Source organism: Gymnodraco acuticeps, unplaced genomic scaffold (assembly GCF_902827175.1).
Source record: "Gymnodraco acuticeps unplaced genomic scaffold, fGymAcu1.1, whole genome shotgun sequence".
In the NCBI taxonomy this organism is placed as follows: Eukaryota; Metazoa; Chordata; class Actinopteri; order Perciformes; family Bathydraconidae; genus Gymnodraco; species Gymnodraco acuticeps.
Genome location: NW_022992191.1, coordinates 167,241 through 193,973, shown reverse-complemented (window position 1 = coordinate 193,973; position 26,733 = coordinate 167,241). Strand labels below are relative to the sequence as shown.

The following is a 26,733-nucleotide window of genomic DNA, read 5'->3' as shown; positions in this document are numbered from 1 at the left end:
AAATACGGTTGAGGAAATGTATATTTGGTACAAGATTCTCTTTTTGTACATAGCTTTGAAAATACCTTTTTCATGCAGGCCTCCACCATTACTTGTAGCTGGATTCCTGGTGTGTCCCAAACACAGGACACAAACACATTTTCTATATTTAAAGATGCTTAAACATTAAAAACGTCTTTCGATACTGTTGTCGTGAGCAGTTATTCTGCTGTCAGTCACTGCCACTGATGCTCTATTTATGTCCCTTGCTCCTTCTTCTCTCTGAGTGATTCAGAGGTGCTAACATCAGCACCTCTGCTCCTCACATACTCAGATTCACAAAGCTTCTTGTCATCAAATCATCTACTCTCTGTCCCTGCTATAACCCTTATATCCAGGGCTGCACATAACTGGTGCGCAGATGCGCATGCGCACCCGCCGCGAAAAAAGGAGCACCGGATCATTTGAAAAAAGGCGCATTTGCGCACCAACATTGAGAGAGAGAGAGATATTTGCGAGTTGCATATGAACGGGTAAGATAGCAGGGTTTCCCACACATAGACTTTACCTGGGCGGGCCACCCAGGTATATTAACGGCCGCCAAAGTATAATTCGTAAGCCGTTTAGGTTTGATTTTTTTTAATCCGTCCGCGAGCAAGACGGCATCTGTCGATCCCTCGCTCTACCCCCTCGCTATCGTGTGAAGGGTCTGCTTTATGCACTCCGCACAGTAACCCTGCTGCGAGGCTCCGGTGAACAGTCCATGAGCGTGCTCACTAGCGCAACTCCCCCCCCCCCCCCCCCCCCCCCCCCCCGTTTATAAAGTCAAGTACCCCTCAAAAGGTCCGGTTTATTTCATTTTAAAGACCAAGCAAAGACCAAGCAACATCTCCAGGTGCTCCTTTGAGAACCAGGGCAAAAAGGTTGTGTGCACCCCTGCTTATATCATCCCTTCTTTCCCTCAACCAATACCCTTATCACTTTGTGTCTTGAGGAGACAGGTGAGGCCCTAATTCCATTCGAATTACAATGAGCTCATGTGTGTGTGAAGTCCCATTTTCAGCATCAGCATGTATGCGCTTGTGTGTATGGACCTCATGCTGTAGTTGTATTTTCCTCATGCTGGGATGCGCTGCTTCATTCTTACCCATAATTTCTCCTGCACTATAGTCAGCACTACAGTCCATCTCTTCGTAGCAGAGAGTCTATTGGTGGACTGATCCTGATTGGATTCTGATTTGCCTCTAAATGGAGCGTTGTGGTTTCATAACTTATCTCCTCATTAAGTCAGATGTCGGTGTTAGCTCCCGTTATTGCTCTGCTAAGTCCCTAGCCACACACTGCCTGTGTTTCTGTGGCTCTATGTCAAACACAAAGACACAGACAGAAGATTATAAGTAAATGACTGTTTATGTTGTATATCTGGTTTATACATTAATCTATAAATGTGCTGTGAAAGATGTCCATATGCCACATGATGAGATGCTCTGCGTATTTATGAGAGGTCGATTTAATTTAAATACTGTCAGGGCTCTAACCAGCCTTTCTCATAGCAGAATTCAATCAATCAATCAATCAACAACTTTATTAATCCCGCAAGGGGCAATTGGTTATGAGCAGCAGCTTATGTCATGGACACAGGCAGGAACATACAGGAAGAAAACACACAGATGCACCCGGGAGCACAGATGTGGATCATTCCAATTTACACGATAAGTAGTTCATAGCATCCCAATAATAAATAAATAAATAATCAAGTTAAAAGCCTTTCAAGAATTTAAAAGTTTGAGTGCAGAAGGGATGAATGACTTTGAAAAGTGATTAGTCTTGAAAAGTGATAGAGCAATTACAAAGTCTTAATTCCCCATTACCTATTTGTGATAAGCGAATTGTGTGTAGATTATTTTGTGTTGTTGCTATTAATAACTAAATATGTGTAATACCAATCAGTTTTTTGTGTTCATTTTAATGATATTATCACAGTAAGAATCACTATATAGTTTTAAAGTAATCAAATAGACCAGAAACGAAACATACAGAGGCAACAGTTTATACATGTTAAGTAGCTTGCTCTTTGCAGTGAGGGATGATGTGCTGAGGAGTTCCTCAGGGGTCTGTGTTTGGTCCCCACAGGAAAGGAGGAGGAGATTGTGACTGTTCATCCTCGGGCAATGTTCATTCCTCAAGAAGGATGGACCTTTCTTGCTGCAGGTAGGACAATACGTAATGTAAAATCATAATGTTTTAGATCTTTCATACATCACTGAGATTTGCTTCTGTAACCCCTTGTGATAATGACACTCAGAACATCACTGTATGTCCGTTAGCAGAAATACATAGACTGCTTTGGGGAAAGAAGTATTTTTAGTTTTTATGTTAACTGTACATTTTCTTATATATTGTTTTACCTCCTACTGTCAGTCATGCATATTTGAAACCATTTCTTTGTAAATGAAGTGATGTCTGTGATACTTGGCATTCAATAACAAGTAAAGGTCACACTCATAGTCTTACATTTTTTCATACCTATATTTTATTTATGGATTGATCATGTCAGGCATTCCTTTGCACACACATATAACCGTTCACCCAGCCACCAAATAAACATAAGAAAGCATTGTAGCCTTGTGGGAAAAGTGTGTGAGCACCCGTGTAACAGCAACACGAGAGTCTGACATAAGACTAATTTAAGAAGCCTCTCAGAATTCTCAGTTTTTGTCCCAAAATCCGCATCAATTTCCTTCTGCTCCGTTTGGCCTTATAAGTTTGTAACTCCACTTACGCTGAGTCGCTCACAAGGTCACTTCGGGGTGTAAAGCGAGTTCATGCTGTGCAAACTGAGGGGAGAGCTGCTGGGACACTGTCAGCCTGGAAGAGCTTTGTGGGAAACACTGGGTGTACATAACCCCACAGATAAACCAGGGTTAGCAGGAGGACAGCACCAGGATCAGAGCGAGGATCCCACATATACACAAAACATTGTATGGAGGCACCAACACACACAATAACCAGCAGGAGAGCACACACGCACACACATGCTCTTAGGGCAGGTTGCCATGGAAACAACCCTGCCTAGGGAGTCTTCGCACAGTCACCCCCTCTGTGTCCTTCGATGTCCTTCCCAAACTGCTATGTGTGTGTGTTTGTGTCTTTCAACTATTACTTTTCAGTGTCCCTAGAAAGAGTTAAACTCAAAGGCATGTCAAAAGTGTGTGTGTGTGTGTGTGTGTGTGTCTAGGGTTGCACAATTATGTAAATATTCAAGGTTAAAGTGTCCCATGGGAATGAACAGGTATTAATTGGAAATAACAAGAATAAATTGCACATTGGGTTATTGGCTGAAACTGTCAACATGTCAAATGCAGATATAATTGATTAATTTTCTAAAAAAATAAATAAAGATTTGTCAAATACATTGGCTGTATGCAAACTTTAAAGAGTTCAAAGTGAACAAATAATTTATAAAATAAATGTTTTACAATGTAAAGAAGTAGATAATTGAATGTACAATTAGCATTTCAGGCTAAGCAAACATTAGTAAACTGAGATCTGTAGTTGCAACAGCCGACCTAGAAATGATTATACCTGTGTTTATTTCATCTCGCATTGACTATTGCAACGCACTGTTCTCCTCTCTCAGCATGTCTGCTCTTGGTCGTCTGCAGGCAGTCCAGAATGCAGCTGCTAGACTTCTCACCCGGTCAAACAAACGGTCCCACATTACCCCAATACTCAGATCTCTTCACTGGCTCCCTGTAGCTTATAGGATCCAGTTCAAAATCCTCACTCTCACCTACAGAGCATTGCACGGTCAGACTCCTGTGGCTGACCTAATTCATCCATATACATCAGCCCGCCCACTCAGGTCACACATGCACAATTTACTGTCTGTCCCACGTACTCACCTTAAGACCCGCGGTGTTCGAGGCCATGGCTCCTAAGCTATGGTGCTCTGCCCGCTCACCTACGGTCCGCTGACTCTGTTGACTCCTTTAAAACTAATTTAAAGACATTCCTGTTAGAGCAGGCGTTTGGGTAACCGGTGTGCTTGATTTTATTCTATTTTATACTATGTTTTTATTTTGATTGTATTGTGTTTTGGTGCTTTATGACTTCTTAACACGTGGCTTGTGTGGTCATTTATCAGTGTACGATTCCTATGATGATGTTTTTATTGTTTTGTCAAGCACTTTGTGACTTTGTCTGTGAAAAGCGCTTTATAAATAAACTTTACTTACTTACTAAGTAACAGCTATACATATTGTCAATATCGTACAAAAATATAAAACATATTCACTACATCTATTAAAAAGTACGACTTTTATTTTGTGCAAAGTTTTAAACATTCTAGATTAAAACTTTCCATGGATGCGATCCCACCCTCAGAAGAATCCAAATAATGACTTAGTGAAACATGTGTGACTATCTGTTTCACTAAAGATAAAAACTAACCATTCTTACAGCACATTGAACAGCCTTCCTCTCCTCCCACAACCTGCCTGTGCCTCATTTGTGTTTGTTTGTTTAAATAAGCATTTGCAACTCAGTTATTTCCTTTAGGGAGAATTCTGCTAGTGTGTGGGGACTTGAGCTGAGAGAAGGAAACGAGAGGCTGGCCAAAATGAGAACAAAGACAGTCCTAATTCCCTCATCCAGCCTGTTACTTCAGTCAATCAGTTACTTTATGTTTCCCATCCCTAGTCCATATTAAAAAAGAATACATTTGAGAAAACACATACAGTGGTTCTGAGCAGCATCCAAAATAGCAAATTATATATATATGTTTATACTGTAGAAGTGCCACTTAGCAAATGTCACCTAGCATTTTAAAGACACACATGCTAACAGAATTCTCCCGTTATCTAAATGTGAAGGTAACCCAACAATGATGTTTGCAGCAGTTACATAATGCCCTTTGTTGTCATAACGGCAGTCAGTTTGGAGAGGTTATTCTGTACCTGCATGAATCAGCCAATGCAAAATGTAGAAAGAAGTTTCACAAAGAAAGCAACATGTCTCCTGATCGTCACAACACTGCACCTGCAGAAGTGTATGTAGGATTATCAGTATGTTATCACTAATATAATCAACTACAATTCAAACAGTCAAGAAGAAAACTTGACTACCCTAAGGTATTTTTACAATAATATAATTTACACTTATTACTAAAAGCAGCTATAAATAATACTTTATATTAGCAGTGTATGACATTAAATGCCAAACAATGTCATGTTGCTTGCTCAATTTGTAGTTTTAAAAATGGTCATTGTAGGTTTAAACGATTAGCTAACAAATATACATTTATTTTTATACTAGCATAGTTACAAATCTATTCATAGTAGGAGGTTTATTGAGTCTATCCCACATAGTAAGCTATATTTCCAACATATTACAATGAAAACACATTCTAACGGTAGCTTTAAAGAAATGACCTCTCCTGAGATTGGGACAAACTGCTTTTTTCTAGCATAAAACCACCTCTTGTCCTCCTGGGTTTCATCTTTAAAGTATAAGGTATACAATTCTCCTGTTAAACTCTAAGTCCCAAAATACAGTTCAAGCTAAATCCTAGATCGCTCCGCTGAATGCTGGTCAATCTTCCTCCCTGAAAGCCTCTCTAGACCAACCACAACCCACAGGGAACATTAGATATTCCCAGTGTGCAGGTTTGAGCTCTTAAGCTTCCATGCATATTTTTCATACTCGATGCTGTTCTGCAGAGCGTCACTGAGTGCTGCTCAGGGTGCTGTGGGTGTTGGCATTCAAAATGGATGAGGCACGGCTTAGTCCCCTCTGTGTTAGTATGCTGTCGGATTGCGGGAGATAGTAGCAGCTTGTTTATTGTTTTTAATACCTCTACTCTCCAGTAATACATGGCCCTGCTCTGGGCTTCGTTAGGGCTGCAACTAATGAGTGTTTCATTACAGATAAATAGATGCTTCTATAATTTATTGCTCATTTTGTTTATAAAAGTAATTACAAATGTCTATCAAAAGTTGCAAGAGCCCAAAGGGATTCATTTAATATTGGGTATTTTGTTGCAAGAGCTACAGATGTTCAAATTATAATTATTAACATTTTTATTATAGACAGCAAAAGCGGGCAATAAGATAATTAATAGTTAATATAGTAATTATTCTGACTGAGCCTAAATGTATATATTCGTATCTGTATCCTTTTAGTTTAAAGGCAGAAATGCTTACAAGGCTGCTCCAGTTTAAGGGGAGACACTGCAGGTAATTAGTGAGAACAAAATAATTAGTAGATGAAACTTCCCCGAAGGATTACTTCCATGAAGGCAATATATTTTGCTATTACAAATTGACCAAAATGTTTTGTTTAACAGTTCAATTGAAGTATCATCTTATTAAATATGTGCTAATTGGCTCGAATTTCTAGAACAGAAATGTGAACATTGGATAAAGCCATGTTGAAAATGCTTGTTAATTTTGTATATCTCTTTGAATCTCTAATACAGCCATTACAAAATAAAGCCCTTCTGCCATGTTTTTAGAAACAACATGTTATATAAGTCGGGCTATGGTACATGTCAACATTTATGGCTCAGAGTAAGAGCAAATACAAATTAACTAACAAAGTAAAACAGGTGCTACAGAATTCCTCCCATCCATCCTGAAAGAAAACGTGGATGTAAAAATAGCCCATACTCTCATAACTGACATTATGTATCTGTAGTGTGTCTCCTGAGGGGTCAATGCAGCGGAAGTGACTGCAGGTTGAAGCTATTCCTGTATGGATCAATAAAAGGAGACTGCTCGAAGGTGGCCTTGGAGAACACACTCACAGCATACACAATTTCAGATGTGTAATCTAATATCACTACTCTCTTATTACACACACATTATCTTTCTTCCTGTCTTCTATTTCTATCACACATAAAACCATCTTTCTCTCTCTCACACACTTCCTGGTCAGCAGTGTGTTTCTTCAGCCGCCGGCCATGCTTGGAGGAAATGTGATCTGACTCATAAAACATTGATGGGAGGATATCTTTAGAAACACCCTTCCTCACCTCATCACAACCAAATCTCTTTTCCCTGCACTCTATGGCTGACCTGGGTTAAACGCTAGATAATGTTCATTTGAACCTGCATTACACTGAAAGCCGATGACTTTCCTTCCCTCTTTTGCTGAATGATAAGACCCTGAAATCTGTTCTACATCTCCAGATTCATCTCATTGATTAGGAACGTAACTATAGTTATAGTAATGCTTACAATCCCATGCTCCAATCCTTCATCACTCTCTCTCTCGTCCCACTTTACTGGACACCTATTACAGCCGGTTGCTTCATCCTCACTGGGAGAAAAACCTCTCTCCTCCCATGGTCCATATGGAGTCGTTTTTTCATCGTGTTCGGCCCGATTTAATTTGATTTTGAAGCAGCCGAGCAGAAGAGGCGATGGGTGAAACGGCCGTAATGGAATGTGCTGCTGGTGCTGTGAATATAAGTGTGTGTGTGATTACATATTGAGGGATGTTTCAGTTTAGATCTGGAAAGAGTGCATCTTCTCTGTCTGTCCCTATCTGTGTTTTCAGCTGTGTGTGTGTGTGTGTGTGTGTGTGTGTGTGTGTAATGTGCAGTTAGGTCAGACAGTTTGTTTTTGCTTATTTTGAAGATTTCTTTTTCCTTCCCTGTCCGTCAGTGTTAGTCTTTTATAGCCTCTGGTTATCTCTCGACTTATGTAAGTGCCTCGGGCAAGTTTCGGTACAGTCTCAGAGGCCGCTTTAGACGCACTGTTTTTCTGTCTGTCCGACTTTACGGTGCTGAAATTGTGTCAGTTATGCAGTTCCTTTCCCAAGTCTAAATGGATGGTTTTATCTCTTCCATAAAAGATGCATCCATTTTGGTTTGACAAAAAGCAAGAATAAAAGCTATTCTGCATAATAATAAACATTTAAATTCCAGATATAGAATTATAAGAAACCCTCCAATAACTGACTAAGATACACTATGGGACCCATAAATGCGAAAAAGTTGCACTTACGAACAAACGTCAACAAAACAAATGCATCCTATTCCTGTTATTGCTAACTCTGCATTAATGGTAACAATAATCAAACAATAACTACAATCTGGAAAGCAGTGCAATAGTATCCCCCTATTATAAAATGTTAAAAATGACCTGGTTGTGTGGCTGAGTAGGAATTCTTGTAAAAAGGGAAAAGAAACGTCTTTTTAGAGAAGTATTCCTCCAGGCTTAGCCACTATAGGTGCTACCTTAACATTCACACAATCCTCAGGTCTCTGTGAAGAGTCACATCAAAGTTAAAGACCAGCAGTTGTGTGCTTTCAAGGAACGTGACTTCAGTAATACCCCAGCTTTACATGCCTTAGTGTAATAGCAGGATTTTGTAGATCTTGTACTTGAGTAAAAGTAGAAGTACTTAGATATTGTACTTGGGTAAAAGTAGAAGTACTCAGGTCTTGTACTTGAGTAAAAGTAGAAGTACTCAGATCTTGTACTTGAGTAAAAGTAGAAGTACTCAGATCTTGTACTTGAGTAAAAGTAGAAGTACTCAGATCTTGTACTTGGGTAAAAGTGGAAGTTCTCAGGTCTTGTACTTGAGTAAAAGTAGAAGTACTCAGATCTTGTTCTTGAGTCAAAGTAGAAGTACTCAGATCTTGTTCTTGAGTAAAAGTAGAAGTACCAGAGTGTAGGAATACTCTGTTACAGTAAAAGTCCTGCATTCAAAATGTGACTCAAGTGAAAGTAGAAAAGTATTCTCATCAAAATATAGTGAAAGTAGCGACAGTAAAAGTAGTCATTGTGCAGATTGGTCCATTTCAGAATAATATATATGATATGTTTTATAATGATTGATCATGAAAGTGTTCTCAAAGCTGGTAAAGGTGCAGCGAGTCACTTTTTAGAGAAGTATTCCTCCAGGCTTAGCCACTATAGGTGCTACCTTAACATTCACACAATCCTCAGGTCTCTGAGAGTCACATCAAAGTTAAACACCAGCCGTTGTGTGCTTTCAAGGAACGTGACTTCAGTAATACCCCAGCTTTACATGCCTTAGTGTAATAGCAGCACGGGCTTACTGCGAGACGGATGCAGCATATTAACTTTTATATTACATTCAAATGATGGCAAATGTAAAAGCAGAGTAATAAAAAGTCAGAACGTATCGTCTGATCACAGTGAGGCATTCACAGGAGATCACAGGAAACTAGGTATAGAAGATGCAGTGTTTCTTGCAGATAGCTAAATGTCAAGATGAGAAAACTAATGTCTGTCTATCTTATTTAGGGTGTGACATTCAGGTAGTGTGTCATTAAAAAGGTGTGTGTTTTCTGTGTGTCAGACTTCTGCCAGGTGGAGCTACGCCTCCTGGCTCACCTGTCCTCCGACCCCGAGCTGCTCCGCATTTTCACCGACCCGCAGGCCGACGTCTTCACCATGCTGGCCGCTCAGTGGTAGGACACTCACACACACACACACACACACACACACACACACACACTCTCGTTCTCCCGACTCCTCCCCTTCAAACGCTAATAACCTTGTTGCCATGACTACCATGCCAATTGCATCATCCACTCTCCCTTTTACATGGCCAAGACACCCTAGGGTCAGTCCACAACATTGTCACACTTTTGAATTTTTTTTTCTTGTCTTATTTTTCCTGTGTGTGTGTCACCTTTACTTCTGTCATCCATCTCCGTCCAGTGTGTGTCAGAGGGCGTCCGGTTAAACAGATTACCTGGACATAGGGTGCATATTAACAGCTCTTCGGAGGCTTCACATTGTGTCTCTCTCATTAAATCTCTTTCACCTTTAAACAAATAAACTGCTCTGTTAGGATGACTTCCTCTTCCTCTAGTCTTCCATTTGTGCTTATAGTTTTTTTTTCTTGCCCTCTTCCCTTCCCTTTTCTCCCATCACTGTATTTCACTCTTTTTTTCCCTCCTAAACTCCATTTATCCTCGCCTTACCTTGTCCGATTGCCCTGCCATGAGTGATGGCATTGGCTCGTCTGTTACTCTGATTGGAAACCCTTTAGTAATGATCACAGGTTAAACAATGTCAACAGATTGTATTTATGATCAGAGTAACCAGAGACATTCTGCCTATTACAAACTGTTTTCTTGATTCTTTTTTTAGATGGGTCTTTATAACAACTTGGCTTTATTCCCCTTCAAGTTGTGGTAAACTGATATCTGTGGCAAAATCTAAAACCAACCCATTATCCAATTCCATTGATGCCGATAGTTGCTCACCTATTTGTATTTTGAAGTGTTAAGAATATGTTCACTCAAGCAACATGTTGCCTGTTATTTCAACCTTAAAACATTATTGTACAGTTAAATCTTTGTACTATTTAATCATATACTTACAGTTTATTTTATTTGTAGTCTTATGTAACTGTTGCTCAGAGCCAAACGTGCAGAATTTTTTTTGCAAACCTTTCATGTAAAATATCATATATTTTTAAAGAGGACTAATTAAAATCTTTTAGCTTGAAAGACCATAGACTAGTCCGACTGATTCAAGCTTTTATGGCATGTGATTTAAAACTTCTGCATGTAATAAAACTGTGGGCAGTTTAAGAATACATCATTCGACAGCAGTGTTTCTCAAACTTTTTCATACCAAGGACACTTAACCAATAAAAAAACACTCGCGGACCACCTAACTCGACAAATATCCAAAAACACATAGTTTTTTGCAAATCGCCTGAAAATGGTACAAACAAGTGGCAACATGTGTGATGAAGGTGTTTATCTGGGCTATATCATGCAATCGAAAGTGAAACTTAAGCTCGCTCCTTTGCGGAGATATTCCCGGGAGAGTGCGGAAAACTTAAATTAATTAATTAATTTCAAATGTGAAATGTTACCAATATACTCACGGACCACTAGGGGGCGCTCACGAACCACCAGTGGTCCGCGGACCACACGTTGAGAAGCACTGTTCTACAGTAATGCCTCTCCAGCAGGGGGCAGTAGAAATCCAGTACTGATACCCATCAACCAGATGCAGCACCTTGGAGGGAAATACCTTCCTGTGAGTCCTCCACTGGGGGTCACGGTAAAACACAGGTAACCACCTGTGTTTTACCGTAACCTGTCATTTAACAGACAGAGGAATTGAAAGCGTAATTTCCTCACGTTTAGGAGGTCTCATCCTGAGGCTACATGTCAATACATTGTGAATCGCTGGAGTGTCGTAGCTCAGCAGTTGTAATTGTTCAGAGTTCATGTCTCTGAACACTGATCGGCAGCGGCAGCTCCCCTCCAGAAAGGCCTCTGTGCAGAAGTGTCCTCCCACCCTGTCTGACCCCAGCACGACGGCAGTCTACAAGTCACATTACATAACTGTCTGTCTGTCTGTTCTTTTCTAAAGTCCCTCTAGTCTTCTTCTACTTCATGTCCTTTTAACCTCCATATCTCACAGGCTTTCTTTTCACTTTCTTTTTGTTCTTATAGCGATTTTTCTGTTGTACTTTTCTCCTCCCTCTCAGTCACTTTTCTGCCTTGTACTTAAACCTTCTTTCAGAGTGGATTAACATCCGAAGAAATTAGTGTAGACATGCCTACTCAGTCTGCTTGTATTGATTGTATTTCCACCATCGTTCCTATTCCTATTTCATTCCAGAAAGCATAGCTAAAGTGTCTACAAAAAATCGTTATAATCGGACCAAAAATCGTTATAATCTGACCAAAAATCGTTATAATCTTGACAGAAAATCGTTATAATCAATTTATAGACAGAGTTGAAACAGGGAGACGGAGGGGATGACATGCGGCAAATAGTCCCGAGCCTGTTTCGAACCCGATGTTAGTACATCGAACAGATCTCTGCACCATCTTGTTTACCCTTAAACAATATCAAAACCCTGGCAGTATTGAATCATACACTATATCTCCATGTGTTTATCTCTGTCACTCAGGAAGGGGGTGAGTGAGGGTGAGGTGACTTCTGAGGATCGGGAACACGCCAAACGCATTGTCTACTCTGTTGTTTACGGGGCAGGTGAGCACCACACACACACACACACACACACACACACACACACACACACACACACACACACACACACACACACACACACACACACACACACACACACACACACACACACACACACACACACACACACACACACACACACACACAGAGGCATACTCTCAGTGGGTGGTAATAATATATACACACATACAGATATCCATCAATTAACTTGACAATTAACCTCTATTAATGCAAAATGACAAAACAATGGTTGTAATTGTCATTAAGCGGCCGGTTCAGCGCTAAAAGGGTTAATTGTGTGAAGAGGGTAAACGCATTAGCAGAGGAGATCATTTAGAGACAAAACTGGAAGAGGAGGAGGAGGGGACGGGAGAGATTACATTATCACAAGGATGTTATTTCGTGCCAGATTTGCCTTGTCTTCCCTCAAAATGATATCTGCTGCGACAGCATTTCTTTCTTGCGATGGCTTACATTCCTGATTCCCCTGCGCGGACAGGGATGGGGGAAGATAGTGAAGATAAAAATAGAAAAAGGGAGCGAGAGAAATGAATGTATAATACACCCATGTGGCCCATTTCTGCTTCACACACACGTGCACACTCTTGTGAACACTCAGAGAAACCAGTGGATGTGGGATGGATCATTTGGCCAGCGAATCATTAGAAGTGGATTTAAAATGTTGATAAACGTGACCGTGTTTACATGAGCATTTGTGCTTCCGCTTTTCGATAAAGAGGTTTTACTGGAAGTCTGCACTCTCCATCAGGTTTTACTGCCATGGGCCAATTGAAATGCTTATTTAGAGATGCAGCTTTTGTCCACAGGCCCACACAACACGTAACTAGCTTCTGCTCTGGTTTGGAAAAGCCAGTGCACTGACTAAAGTCTGTATTGGTATAATAAGAGTTTTCCCAGCTTTGTCAAAACTGCTCTTATACCAGAATAGGGTGCATGCAGGGTCGATTCATAAAGCTTAAGGTCAGTGGTAACAATGCTGAGAAAGTATGGAGATGTTGAAGAGGTGCCGATTGCTGAGACATATTGGCTTAGGAGGAGAAGAAACAAAAATGGGGGGGGGTGGTGGAGTTCGTGGTAACATAGGGGAAAGGGGAGGAGGGGGGTGGGGCTGAGTGAGAGGAATGAGGAGAGGAAGAGAAGGAGCTCCTGATCAGCACCAACAGACAGCTCTTGGTGGATGGATGCGTTGCCATGGATACCAAATACTAAAAAGGGAAGCTTTCTCCGGCAAGACAATAATCAGGACAGGGAGGAGGGGCAGAGTGATGGACTCATGCACACGCACGCAGAGTCGCAGACACACACACACACACACACACACAAATGGATCAACAAATAAAAAAGGCCAAAAGGTGTGATGAAGGAGGTGAGAGAGAGGGAGGTGTAAACCGCAGTGGAAACATAAAGAGGATGAAATAGAAACAAGAAAGGTTAGCTTCAAGGTGGAGTATGTCATTTATTTCAGATACACTTTTTGTTATATTCCATGGAATGCTCTAAACATCCCGATAGCAATGAATACATGAAATGCTTTGACAATAAATACATAAAAAAAATTCATCTGTGGAAGCCGTAGCGCTGTAAAAAGCACGACCAATCATCTGAGCCGGCCCGGCTAAAGTAACTGGATGGCCTACCTGCCTGTCAGCCTTCCATCTGTGCACAAACTTATCTCGTGCCCTCATTGGTCGTGTGCGCGTTTGTGTGCTTTGGAGGAGGGGCTCTGTGAGGAAGTCTGAAGGAAGTGGCAGATTTCTTCCGGCTGTGTATTTTCAAATTCTAGCGCACTCGAGCTGGTTTCTCCAAAATTACCTACCCCACCTTTAAGTTCTTAATTTGTTACATCTTGTTAACAGATTCAGGTTAAGACTTCAGTGACCTTTTAAAAATGCTTAAAGAAGCAACATGCTCCAATTAAATAGGAACTACAATTTCGCCTTCATCTATTAAGTCCATACAATCCAAGTTTATGGTCATCAATTATTAAAGATTTCAAAAGAAACCCAACTTAAAAAAGCAGGGAAAGCATTTGTACACTTTGAATAAACTATAGCTTGCATAGTTCAGTTTTAGCAAGATTATAGCAAACAACACCCAGGTTAAACATGTGACGGCATTCTGAAGGTTTGTTGGTTTCCACCATCATAAAGCTGCCGCAATGTTTGTCTCTTCTTTGGATTTGCCTCACAACAGATATTTCTTGCCAAATTGATAAGTCCTCTAAGCAGCTCAAAGTTCCGCCATTTCATGTTTGAGGCGCTACAGTGACAACCTATCGTCTCTTGAAGTTCAAGTGGCCTTACAAAACAGGACCGGTCTGGGCTAGTCAGTTAGTGTCATCATTTCAGTAGAAATCTCTGTACCGTAAATCTTCAAATTACCGCCTTTAAACAAACAAATCAGCTGCCTTTTTGAAGAAGTCGATGTTTCGTTTAGAAGACAGAGTGCAGAAAAAGTGAAGAACTATTAAGAGGGCTGCAGTAGTAGTGGAAGTAGAAAAGGGGCTAACTGAGATTAATGGGGGTACGGCCAAAGGAGTTCAGGGAGCTTCAGTAATGAAGGTTAAAGGTCACTCCCTGAACTCACCTCGTGCAGCAAGAACAAATGACATATGGAGTGCTCGCCGGCATCTACTAATCACCCTCATTGTCGCTCACTGTCCCGGTTGCATGAAGTATGTACATATTAAACTCAGCCACGTTGCTAGAAGGGATCGGTTAAGCAACACCGACAGATATGCCAAAGCGAATACATTTTGAAGTTGTCATCTTCAAAAATGAAGCCGCTGTTAATGAATCTGGAGACATTCCCACTTTCCAAGTTATCATTGCTCAAAACTAATTCACTAAATCAACATCTAGAAATAAGAATTAAACGTCAACCTATCATCAGTTTTGACGGATGTTAGGTTGATATATGGGTCAAATGTATTTGACATTCCGAGAAATGTTGACTCCCGATGCTAACATTACCCCCGCTGAGTAAGTATTAATAGCATTAGTTGTGTTGTTAAGGTACAACAAAGAATATCCATTAATTTTAGCTCACATTTAGCTGACTATTTTAACTGTTTATCTATTACATTTTTGGATTCTTGTACCACATTCCTGCATCGTTTCTGAACATCTATTTAATTAACGACCGACAGGTGTGTTCAAAGATCAAAGTGTTTCCACGGCAACGCCCTGCCAGTGAACGACAGACAGCCTGCCAGAGAATATATTGACAATATTGTGCTGCACTATTGCTTCAACTCCAATCAGCTAAATATCCTCCCCAGAGTATTTCGGATACCAGATGACTCGTGTTTGCTATATGTGTCCGTTTGATCAAATGAGCATATCGGTGCGACCGTGACAAATGTCCCTACATTTGGATCACCAAATTATGTATGAAGAGTGAAAATTGTGGCCAGCCGAGCAATAGTTGGAAAAAAAGCTCTTCAGATTTTACAGCTCCTCTCCCCTCTAGCCGTGATGTCACCCATTCTAAGTCTTAACGAGCTCTCCCATACACACCCATTATAAAATGTGAAACTGTGACATTTGTACAAAACGTAAGCTGCGACTACGTGAGAAAAATATCCAATTAGTCTAATAAAGTCCATAGTCTCGAGAACTCTTTAAACTTGTCATTTTTGTTCTATGTTAAAGTAAAACTACTGTCCTTCTGCTGACCTTCACACATTAACACACACACACACACACACTAACTGTCACAGCCATTAGCTCTCGCACCATCAAACTGTGCTTCACCTTTGAGGCCATTATTCCTGTTACAGTCAGTACGCTTCAACACTACCGGGGAAAGAACACACACACACACACACACACACACACACGCACACACACACACACACACACACACACACACACACACACACACACACACACACACACACACACACACACACACACACACACATACGTCTCTTGCAGTCTTCCCCTGATCCTTTCCCCCACCCTCTTTTATCTTGTCCTTTACTACCCTTCTTTTGGATCTACTTTTTTTCTCTATTTCTTTCACCCCTTGATCGAGTCAGTCGTCTGATCTCGTTTTACACTCTTCCAATCAGCCATGATAAAGTTGAAGTTTGCTCCATTCATTGACTTGACTGACTTTGTTGTCAGCTCAAGGTCTCCAGCAGTAAGGTCACTCGCAATGCAGGTCATCACAGAGTAATGATATCAAAGGAATGACATTTTGGGAAGTCATACTGGACTGCCTTAGAGTTAGATGTGAAGATACATGCCCACTCATGTCTGTACAGAAAATAAAAAGCTACCATGAGCAACAAGCTAGCTTATCTTATTACAAAGAATCAAAATAGGGGGGAATAAATTGGCCTACCAGCCCCTCTTAGGCTCACTTAGTAACATCTAATATCTCATGTTTAAGTGTTAAACCAGTGTTAACAATAAAGAATAAGGACAACACATGGCTGTGTTTTGAGGGGTTTTATGCCAGGTGCAGTCACTTCCAAAGGTTTTGTCAAATGAATCCCAAATGAACACTATTCCTTTAGCCTTTAGCGTACAGCAGATATTGCCAACTGTTTAGCAAGCCGTAGTAACCCTAGTGACAATAACACTTTGTGAAGAATGTATAAAAAGATATAATCAAGTACAAAATGAATAATTAAGGCTAAAAATAAAACGTAATCATACTGTTCATGTTATCTGTATGGTATTAATGTCTTAATACCTGATGCTATTGCGCATAGGTGAATATAAGCTTGACTAACTTATATTTATATATATATGTTGATCCTTGCAGGTCGTGAGCGTCTGTCTGGGATCCTCGGGGTGAGCGCTGAGAAGGCCAGCCGATTCCAAGACAGTTTCCTGCAGAGCTACAGAGAAGTGCAGACCTTCATCCAGAGGACCATCCAGCTGTGCCACAAACGAGGTCTGTGTCCAATCACATTCCCATTGTGTCTCCCATAAGAATAATTAACTCTTAAAAAGGTTATATTGAGTGTTAATGCTCCTAATAGGAAAGATATTGGCGAAAATGTGTTGCATACTGTATGAGAACTGCTTCCCAGAGTTCAATAGTAAATTGTGTATTCATAGGATTAAAGATTATAGTCAGAATCACAGTTAACACGAGAGAAATTAGGGGTTAATGTAAAGCGAATGACACCAGGATTATAACAAACAATGTGCGTGTGTCACTGTAAGGGCCTGCACATGTAGTTTGATGTTTTTATGGGTACACACACACACGCACACACACACACACGCACACACTCTCTGTGGATTAGTTTGCGCGAGGAAGATGTGCTTGCATTGGCAGGAAAGAGACAAACTGCCATGGGTCAATACTTGAGGTGGATGGGGGGGGCTAGGGGGGCAAGGCTGACGGTTCAGACGGGACACTCTATTTATATTCTGACTGAACTGCCAACACAGCACACCTGAGACTCAAAGATGCTCACAGAAAATAGTGTAAAGTCTGCACTCTAACCCTCATTGCGCTCGGTACACGAGCCCAATGTCTTCTCAGTCTGTTTCTGCATCGTAAAATAGGTCATTTCATCTTGAATAATAAGTAAGGCTTTCAACCTCAACCCATTACAATCACCATTCTTCTTGAAAAAATTTACGCAAATTAATCGCATTACCAAGTTTCACCCCAACCTCCTCCTGCAATTCAAGTGCAGACGTTAACTGTTCATTCCAGTGAAATGGCAAGTTTATATCCCCCACATAATGAAAGTAAATACTAGTATTTCAAACTTGTGATAAATGATGATTCACCGCAGATTATTATTGTCTTAACGCAGGTTGTTCTTAATCGATTGACATCACTAAGTGTTGCCATATAACTTTGTTTTGTAGTTAACGTCTAGATTTAGATGTTTTTCAGTCGGGAGCGTCACCAAAAACAGACATGTACTTTATCACCCACGGCAACCTATCACCGGTGAGACAACCAACTCTTTGTCCTATGTCTGCTCCTGCTTAATGGACTTATTCTCCCAAAATGCTGCGTACAGATCACCATGGAAGCCTTGTTGCGCAACACAGTTGGCTCTAATTTAGCTCATCACCATGGTGATCCTCCCGTTTGGAGACGGCTACTGGATTGATCTGCCTGGCTTGTCCCACACTCTTTGCTCGCTGTCCTTCAGTCTGTCTGTCTGCCTTTACTCTCCCTCATCCAATTACTGTTTTCATATATCTCTTCCTTTTCACCCCCCCCCTCATGCCGCAGCAGAAATGTACAGTAGCTGATCGATAAAGTAGTCCCCTTTAACCTGTGTTGGCTGGGAGGAAGCATACACTTTCCCCTGGCAGTGACTCAGGGAGCAGGGATTAGTACTCGCCTGGGCTCTGCACCTCTCTGAGATTACAGATCTGATTCAGCAACTCTTTTCTTCATACTGAGCAGAGACGGGTCGGGCAGTGCCGCCTCAGCTACGGTCATTTGCTGGAAAAGTATCTGAAAGGACAACGAGAGCTGGTGAGGTCAGGATCAGTGTGGGTGTAACAGCAGGGGGCGAAGATAAGACGATGGAACCCAAGAAGAAGTACAGAAATGTTACACAAAAAGGAAATGGGACAAAGATAAGGACTAAAACAGGACCGTTTTTGATTATATAAACTACAATAAATAACTTCATAGCCATAGCTGACATTGCTTTTATGAATCGCCAAGACTCGCTGTCCTTGATATTGCAATGAGATGAAGCCTCTGGCTAAGCCTGTCCCCTAGTTCTTAACGTCATGCACATTTCATCAAAGCTCTTGGGATGAATGCAGTACCTTCACTTGTAAAGAATGCCTGACGTAAAAAAAGACAAGGCAAGAAGGATTTTTGTATTCTTTTTTTTTTAAACAACGGAGAATCACACCGATGAAAAAGTCTTCTGAAGGCCACAGCAGACAGGGAAGCCTAGATCTGCGTAGATACGCAATGCACAGACGTGAACTCACTCACACATCAAGTTGTTCATGAACATGTAGATATGTCAACGGCACATGGCGGGGCTGGCAGGCTGAGTTCTGCTGTAGTTCTGTCATGGAGTAGTATGGTCTCTACAGATGGCAGCAGCACTGATCTATGCGGACAGCTCAAACACCAGACACACCGCTGAAGAGAAGAGAGCGGTTTTTTCCAGTTCATTAGGAAAACATATAAAAGTCCACATGACAGAACCAATGAATACGTTTCTCAAATCTCAAGATGAATACAAATTAAGAATTACTTTTATATAATAGAATTTAGAAATTAAGAACCAGGAGTTGGTGGAGACCAAAGCAGAGCAAATAAATAAATAAGCACATTTTTACCAACAAATTCACCATTTCAACCTAAAAAGGTGATGATATGTCAGTGTATTGTCAACCACCTGTACAAATATCAAGTGTTTAAACATATTTAAATAAACATCTGGAAACTGGAAGCCAAACTGTCATCCCATTTTGATTTAGATATTGCCTAACCCTGATTGGTTTAAAAAAGGTTTTTATTTGATTAGTTTTGATGATTGAAACAATTAGGAAAACACCACAAACGTTTTTTAATGTCCCAATTGATTGTCTCTCCATCCAAGTTTCTACAGCTTATATTCCACTATCTCTACACACACAGTTTGAACTTGAAAAGCACTGAGCCTTTACACCACAGTGTCACTGACAGAAAAAGCCACTGCTGTTTGAAAAGCACATACATTCCTCTGTGAGTCACATACCTGTCCGCAGGATCAACACGACACAAAGTGCACTTGTCATCGGGCCCCAGGACAGGGGTCACATTCCTGGGGACAAAAGGTCACACGCACGTGTCATGGGTCGCAGTGAGGGGGGGGGGGGGGGGGGTTTGTGTTTGTTTCTACAACTGTTGTGCGTTCATTTCCTATGCATCTATGTCTGTGAGCATGAATGTGTGTGTGTTCTGGGAAGAGACTCATTCAGGCTTTGTGGCGTTCCTCATAGTAAGGGATACTAGAGGGATTTAGTCCTAAAGCCCGCTCCATTGTCCAGCTGGTGGAATGTACTGGTCCACTGTGTTTGTAAGTGTGTGTGTGTGTGTGTGTTTTGCATACCTTCATTTGATAATGTGTGCATGTTTGGAATGTTGCTTTCCAAAGTGTGTTTGTGGGACTGTACGGGGTGTGTGTGCGCGTGTGTGTGTGTGTGTGTGGTTACCACCTATAATGCTGCATCAACAAATAACTTTTCATGAAACAGTTGTCTTTAAATCTCTTTGCATCTACCCGAGCAGGTTTTTAGTAAACACACTTGGAGCCAAGAATATTTACCGAATAACTCTTTGTTTCTCGTTTAATACGCAACACAGCCCTCGAACACGGGGGGACAATTGGGTGGAGGAGGTAACTGGAGGTCACTTATTATTCTTTAATTCGATCGTCATCATTTATTGGTCCCAAAGCGGTGTAGATATAAGCACAAATAAAATCAAGAGACTCGCATCATAAATAAAGAGGCAAGCACACATCGATAAAAGAAAATCAAGTAAGTACACATCCATGAATTAAGAACAAGTAGTGGGATGAATTCTGGTGAACCTGGTACGAAACATGTGGATTTGAAAAATATCTCTAAAATGTGTTGGCGAGCAGACCTACGTGATATGTTCTCATTTGTATTTACAGTAGTATGCTCACTACTTCAGAGTTAAGTGGTGATTTCTCCTCACAGTGAATCATGAGGGAGAAGCAGCTGCTACATTGAATGTGAATAATATAATAAACACAAATTGAAGCTTCGCTGTGTGAGAGGAGCAGCCCTCAAGGATGGAGTTTCTCAATCTTGATTTAAATTGGATTAAATGTGCTCAGAATAATGACTATGAATTAATAATACACTTTAAATGTTTGTCTTTGATTAGGTTACGTTCTCTCCATCATGGGTCGTCGGCGGACCCTCGCTAACATAAACTCCCCGGATTGGGGTATCCGGATGCAGGCTGAGAGGCAGGCTGTCAACTTTGTGGTCCAAGGTAGGATGATTGACAGGTGTCAGCTTGTTTGAACACTATTATGTTTACCTGCCTGACTAACCCTTCACCACAGATAAGAGTTTGATATTTTGTATGTGTTTTTTTGCAGGTTCTGCTGCTGATCTCTGTAAGATGGCCATGATCCGAATCTTCAACCTGGTGTCCTCCTCCAGCTCGCTCTCCGCCAGGTACTAACACCTTAACAAGCTGGCTGAAGACGCTTGCATTACGAGTCATCACCAACATGTCATATCTAGCATGTCGCCTTGACTACGGCAACAAAGTAAACACTGGCTATTCACACTGTAGTCACTGTTCTGGATACGCTAAGTCCTATTTTAATGAAGAACAACTGACTGGGTCTCTCACGCCAAAACACATAAACAACATCCACTATTTTACCAGCCAATTTAATTTGTAGCGTTTGCTCAAGTGACTGCTGTTACACGCCAAACACTGAGCCAGAGTAAACACACTTGGAGCCAAGAATTAAATGGGCTGGATGCAAATTAGGGGACTTACTTGAAGCCCTCACGGTGGTATGTTGATGAAGAGGCCTCATTATTAGTAATAGTTGAAGTAATTGTTGTGTTGATTTACTTTGTGTCTGTACCTGTAGGCTGGTAGCACAGCTCCACGATGAGCTTCTGTACGAAGTGGAGGAATCCCAGGTGGAACAGTTTGCAGGTGAATAAATAACTTATTATATCAAACATTTCAAATGTATCCTACAGTTATATACTGCACATATGAAGCCAAATTGGTGTACAGTGAGGAATATAGGTTTGTTTTGGACATACAAGCTTGTTTTGGTAGATACATACGTCAATGTAACAGTTTAAAGAGAGATCCACCACGTTATTAATTACATTACATTACATTGCATTTAGCTGACGCTTTTGTCCAAAGCGACTTACAATAAGTACATTCGACCAGGAAGACACAACCTTGAAGAAAACAGAATCATATAAGTACATCAGGTTTCATAGAGCCAAACATTTCAAGTGCTACTCAACTGGCTTTAGGTAATCCAGTCCTTTATTAGTTAGTTTATTTATTAAAAGTCAATTGATGTAGCATTTTTTTAATGAAATCTTCTTTCTGTGCCTACATTACCCACAATGCAACAGCTATGGTCACTGTTGAAGTCATTTATACATGTGTCTACTACGTGTTGTTTTGTGTGCAGGTCTGGTGAAGAGCACCATGGAGTCCCTGCAGCACATCGACCATCTAGGAGTCCATCTTAAGGTGAGACAGTGGAACATGACATTACAATCATTCGCTGTTATTATAGTGTCATTTATTGTGTCTTTTGAATTATTTGCTGTGTAACACATCAAAAAAAGACTGCAATTAGGCCACGTACCTATTTCGAGGACAATGTTTAAGTATGGTGATTGAAACACAACTTTCTTAAGTACAACATGGAATATTCTCGTCCTTCAACCTACCGGTTACATCAAAAATCCTGACTGCTTTTACAATAAAACATCAGTGGACTACGCAAGAAGCCACAGGGTAATTCATCTGTATTTAAATCAATTTCTATAGGATTTTCTATAAATGATAGCTTTCATTTGCATTAGTGATTTAAAAATGTGCCTCTGTATTATTGGCTGATCTTCCATAAGAATAATTAGGTGAGTCTAAATCAATGTAGGTCACTGTGACCGACATCTGCACGTGTACATCGACACACTGGCACCTTTCCCATGTCTTATATTTAGAGTATGTGTGTGTTTGTTTTCCAGGTCCCCCTGAAGGTGGCAGTCTCCAGCGGAAAGTCGTGGGGATCCATGTCTGAGCTCATCGTGTCTCCCTCTGCTTCTCTTTGAGACCCCCAACCCCTTTTTTACTACCTTAATGCTTCTATCACCACTCCCCCTTAAACAAAAAAGATATACTTTTCTTGCACTGCTCCCTTCCCCTCTTGTTACATTTGCCTCCCCAGTTTCTTGCTCCATGTCTCTCTCCTAATCTTTTTTGCTTGTCCTGCGTCCACATCGCTATGGAAACCAGGCAGCTGCAGCTCTTTCCTGCTCCCAGTTCTTGCTTTCACTCTATCCGTATCCGGGGGCAACGGTAGGAGACTGGATTGCTCTCCTCCATCCTCCGTCCTGTTTTCACACTCTCTTATTCAGCCCGACGCTTGTTGCCAAGGTGAATCCCTACGTTTGAGAGTGCCTGATATTTATTAGTTCATAAAATGGTTATTAATATAATGTTTAATAGTGTACTGTGTTCTGTACTGTGAAAACGTCCTTGTATTTATTATTGTAATGCTTTCAAAGTGTTGAATAAACATTGCTTCACTCTGACAGGAAGTCAGGAACCCAGTGATTTTTCTCCTCCAGTTTCCTTCTGCAGGTTTCTTTTACAAACACTCGGCGCTAATGCTCAATGAATTCCTCACAATCATTTGCATGTTACATTCGAAAGCATTTTTAGAGCTGATGCTCTTAATAGCCGAGTCGTAGCACAATTAAAGCAGCATAATAAGCTTGAATTGAATTACAAATGAGTTTAATTAATATCCCCCTTTCAATAATCCTTTCAACCTTTATTGGCAATAAATGATTAAAGAGAGGAATTCCAAGAGTGAAAAATGAATTTATAGAAAGTCATGTAGCGGATATTCTAGTGTTTTAATCCCATTGAGATCAGGGTCGCTTTCTCCAATAATAAGCTTTTTTTTTTTTGTGTTAAGTAGCATTCAGCTGATTCAAAACAGATGATCTCATTTCTCATTTTTAGCTCACACACAGATACACACATTCCACAAATGCTCTCATGTCACCAGCTTCCAGGCACACTGACCGAGTTTCCTTGTCTTTGGCAGCCCCCTAAGAGGGCTCTTTCGGCCCCTTTTATCCGTCCAATTAAGACCCTTTAGGACTACAAAATGTGTCACGGCCGTTTCAGGCACCTTGTGACATGTGTAACAAAGCCTCAACCCTATTACGTATTTAAATGATCACCTCATTAATTTAAAGAGTCGTCAACGTTTTCAAAGGATCCGCCCACAGTTCTCATGTATTCACAGTCTTCCAGGTCTTTTTATTTTTCAGCCGCACTTTGTGGAAGCCACTGACAGGAATGTGTTGTCCGTGTGCCGATGTGAAGGAAGCTTTTTCTCACCGGGTCAGTATGAGCAGCACAGAGCCAGAGAAGCAGACAGTGTTATGGAAATCTGCCCCTCTCTCATTGTTCTGTGGTTTAAGGGTGCACCCCCCCTCCCTCCCTTTTAGATGGCTTGAGTGAGACTTGTTTGTGCAAATTCTAGAGGAAGTGGTGCTCAAAGAAAATATGGAGTTTAAACAAAAACGAATAATTTTTGACTTTTTCCTACAATTCAGATGCTATTAGAACTGTTGCAGTTTTTACTCCTCTACTTTTTTGAATATACTATGCGATTATTAAAACAAAATATAACATATGTGCCGTGTTAAAGCACTTTCAGCTGGAAAGTGTTTTTCAAATAAAGCTTATTATTATAAATCAACAAAGTGTGACGTCATGCGGTTCCCGGAACCAAAATGGACCAATCCGCGGAGCTCCTCACACACCAGGAGGGGTGGGGACCTTTAGCGTAAATGTTCAACTAACAGGGAGTCCCCTGGTTGGTAATAGACGAGTTGGGATGGCGGAGAAATGCTCTCCATTCTCACAGCGTTTATAAACCTTGTTCTTACTCAATATCAAGCCACACTTATTGTTTTTACTTCGGCTGTGAGTGTTTGTGTGTGCTCAGGATGAGTTTCGCGCTGTCTCGCCGACCCGGAAACCACACCAGTAAGCCAGCTCACTGAGCAGCGAGCCTTCCAACGTCCCGACCAATCACATTGGGCTCACAGGGGGGGGGGGGGGGCAGGAGCTCCAACAAGCCGTTTAGGACAGAGAGTGAATACACATACTATACAGAGATGCTGTATGAGAAACCAATGTGAGTTTGGAACATTGAACAATATGAATCTATTCTAGTAGACCTCAACAATGGAATTATGATCAGTAGAAATGGCCATGCCATGGGACCTTTAAGTAAAATCTACTATGCAATAGAAAGTCAAATGTACTTACAAAAACTGAAATTTGACAGTAAAGCTTACTTGATTCCCGTTCGTAACAAACACTTCCTAACTGTAAGTAGATGCTACTTGAAATACAGGTTGTTACATTTACTTAGAATTTCTGCGTGGAATATTGTTACCTAAAGTAAATGTCACTCCACTTTCTTTTCAGTGTAGGTTAAAGGGGCCCTATTATTCTCCTTGGGGTGTTCCCTTTCCTATAGTGTGTTATAGTATGGGTTTGAGTGCATGTACATGTCCTACAAAGGCTAACATCCCAAAGAGAGAGTTCATCTTTCACTCTTTTTACTTTACAATCTTAAATGCTATTTTCATTCAGTAAAATAACTACTATTGTCTATAAAGGGTACTAGCACATCACTTTTTCACCATCTGTACTTACATTTGTGTTTATTTCAGTGTTTAAAAGGGTATTGCAATAAGAAGAATACTTCAAACATGATGCCTGTCATCCTCTATCTAATAATACAAAATAAATGCATGACTGAAACCCATTGTGTTATGACCTCCATTCTCTTTCCTAATGTTACTGTATTCTTGTATCTTTTAAAGGATGCAATGAGCTTATGATTATGATCATCTGGCTGAGTGATGACCTGCAGCCGAGGCCCAAGGGTCCCTCTGAAGACTCCAGTTGTCAAGGGCAACAGCATGAGCTTCCCCCTAGCTGCCATGGCGACGGTGAGATGTGTAAGTAGACCCTGCAGCACTTAAATCACTTTAAATCCAATGATTACCTTATAAAACCTATACATAATCATCGCCCTCCTGTGCCACCTTAGGAAGAAAGAATCAGTTAACCGTTGCAACATATAAAAGCTTAATGAATCATCATTTTTAATTGATACAATATATGTACATCCATGTTTCAATCGTCGTCATAATGCAGGAAATCCCATCTATACAGTGTTCCAGGTGTTTCTCAGTATAAAAGAAAGGGTTAATTCATAATCACAACAATAATAATAATAATAATCCCGGTGTGGTAATACAGCATTCTTTCAAAGGAATGGCAGAAAGGGGACCGGAAAGCTAACAGACCCCCGATTCAAATCAGACGCAGCCTCACTGAGGTCGGGCGGACCGGTAAAACCAGCTGTCTCCACGGTAACCTCTAAATCTTCCCCCTGCTTGACCTGATTACTGTACACGAGAATATTGTCTCGCCTTTAAATTGTCTCTTTCATATAACCCATTGGGCCCCTGGCACTATTTTCTTACCGCTATATATTACAAACCTAAGGGCCTCAAATTCTTCACGGTAGCCACTTTTCTCCTAGCTCCAGGGTATCAAAGTTTCACAATTTAACCCCCACCATTTCCTAACCCCATCTATCTATCAATCCCTCTATCATGGACGACTGGTTGACCTGCCCTCCCCCCAATCAGTGCGGCTGCATATCAACCTCCTGCTGTGCTTTATGCGGGTCCGTTTCCTGGCAACAGACAACAGCCATGACACGGCTCCAGGGCAGAGAGAGCCCTTTGCATTAAAGCAGCTCGCTCTGACTAATAGCTCAGTCCAGAGCTGCTCATATTCACGGCCATGGCGCTGAAAGCTAACAGAGCAACGCTTCAAGTGAGAGTTCAAGCAGGCAGGCGAGAGCAGACGCTAACAATGAGTACGGGATTGTTAATACAGATGAAGACACCTGCACTACTTGAGAATC

General features: G+C 41.0%; 1 protein-coding gene across 1 annotated transcript in view; it reads left to right on the top strand.

The window, feature by feature from the left end:
* Window positions 1-23,228, top strand: part of poln (polymerase (DNA directed) nu) — a 56,525-nt gene extending 33,297 nt beyond the window's left edge. The window contains exons 19-27 of the mRNA XM_034205228.1: window positions 2,113-2,190; window positions 9,313-9,424; window positions 11,902-11,984; window positions 16,779-16,910; window positions 20,862-20,972; window positions 21,082-21,160; window positions 21,592-21,659; window positions 22,162-22,223; window positions 22,727-23,228. Coding sequence (XP_034061119.1) covers window positions 2,113-2,190; window positions 9,313-9,424; window positions 11,902-11,984; window positions 16,779-16,910; window positions 20,862-20,972; window positions 21,082-21,160; window positions 21,592-21,659; window positions 22,162-22,223; window positions 22,727-22,810 — 809 coding nt within the window. The 3' untranslated portion in view covers window positions 22,811-23,228. The remainder of the gene's footprint in view (window positions 1-2,112; window positions 2,191-9,312; window positions 9,425-11,901; window positions 11,985-16,778; window positions 16,911-20,861; window positions 20,973-21,081; window positions 21,161-21,591; window positions 21,660-22,161; window positions 22,224-22,726) is intronic.
* The last annotated feature ends 3,505 nt before the right edge of the window (window positions 23,229-26,733 follow it).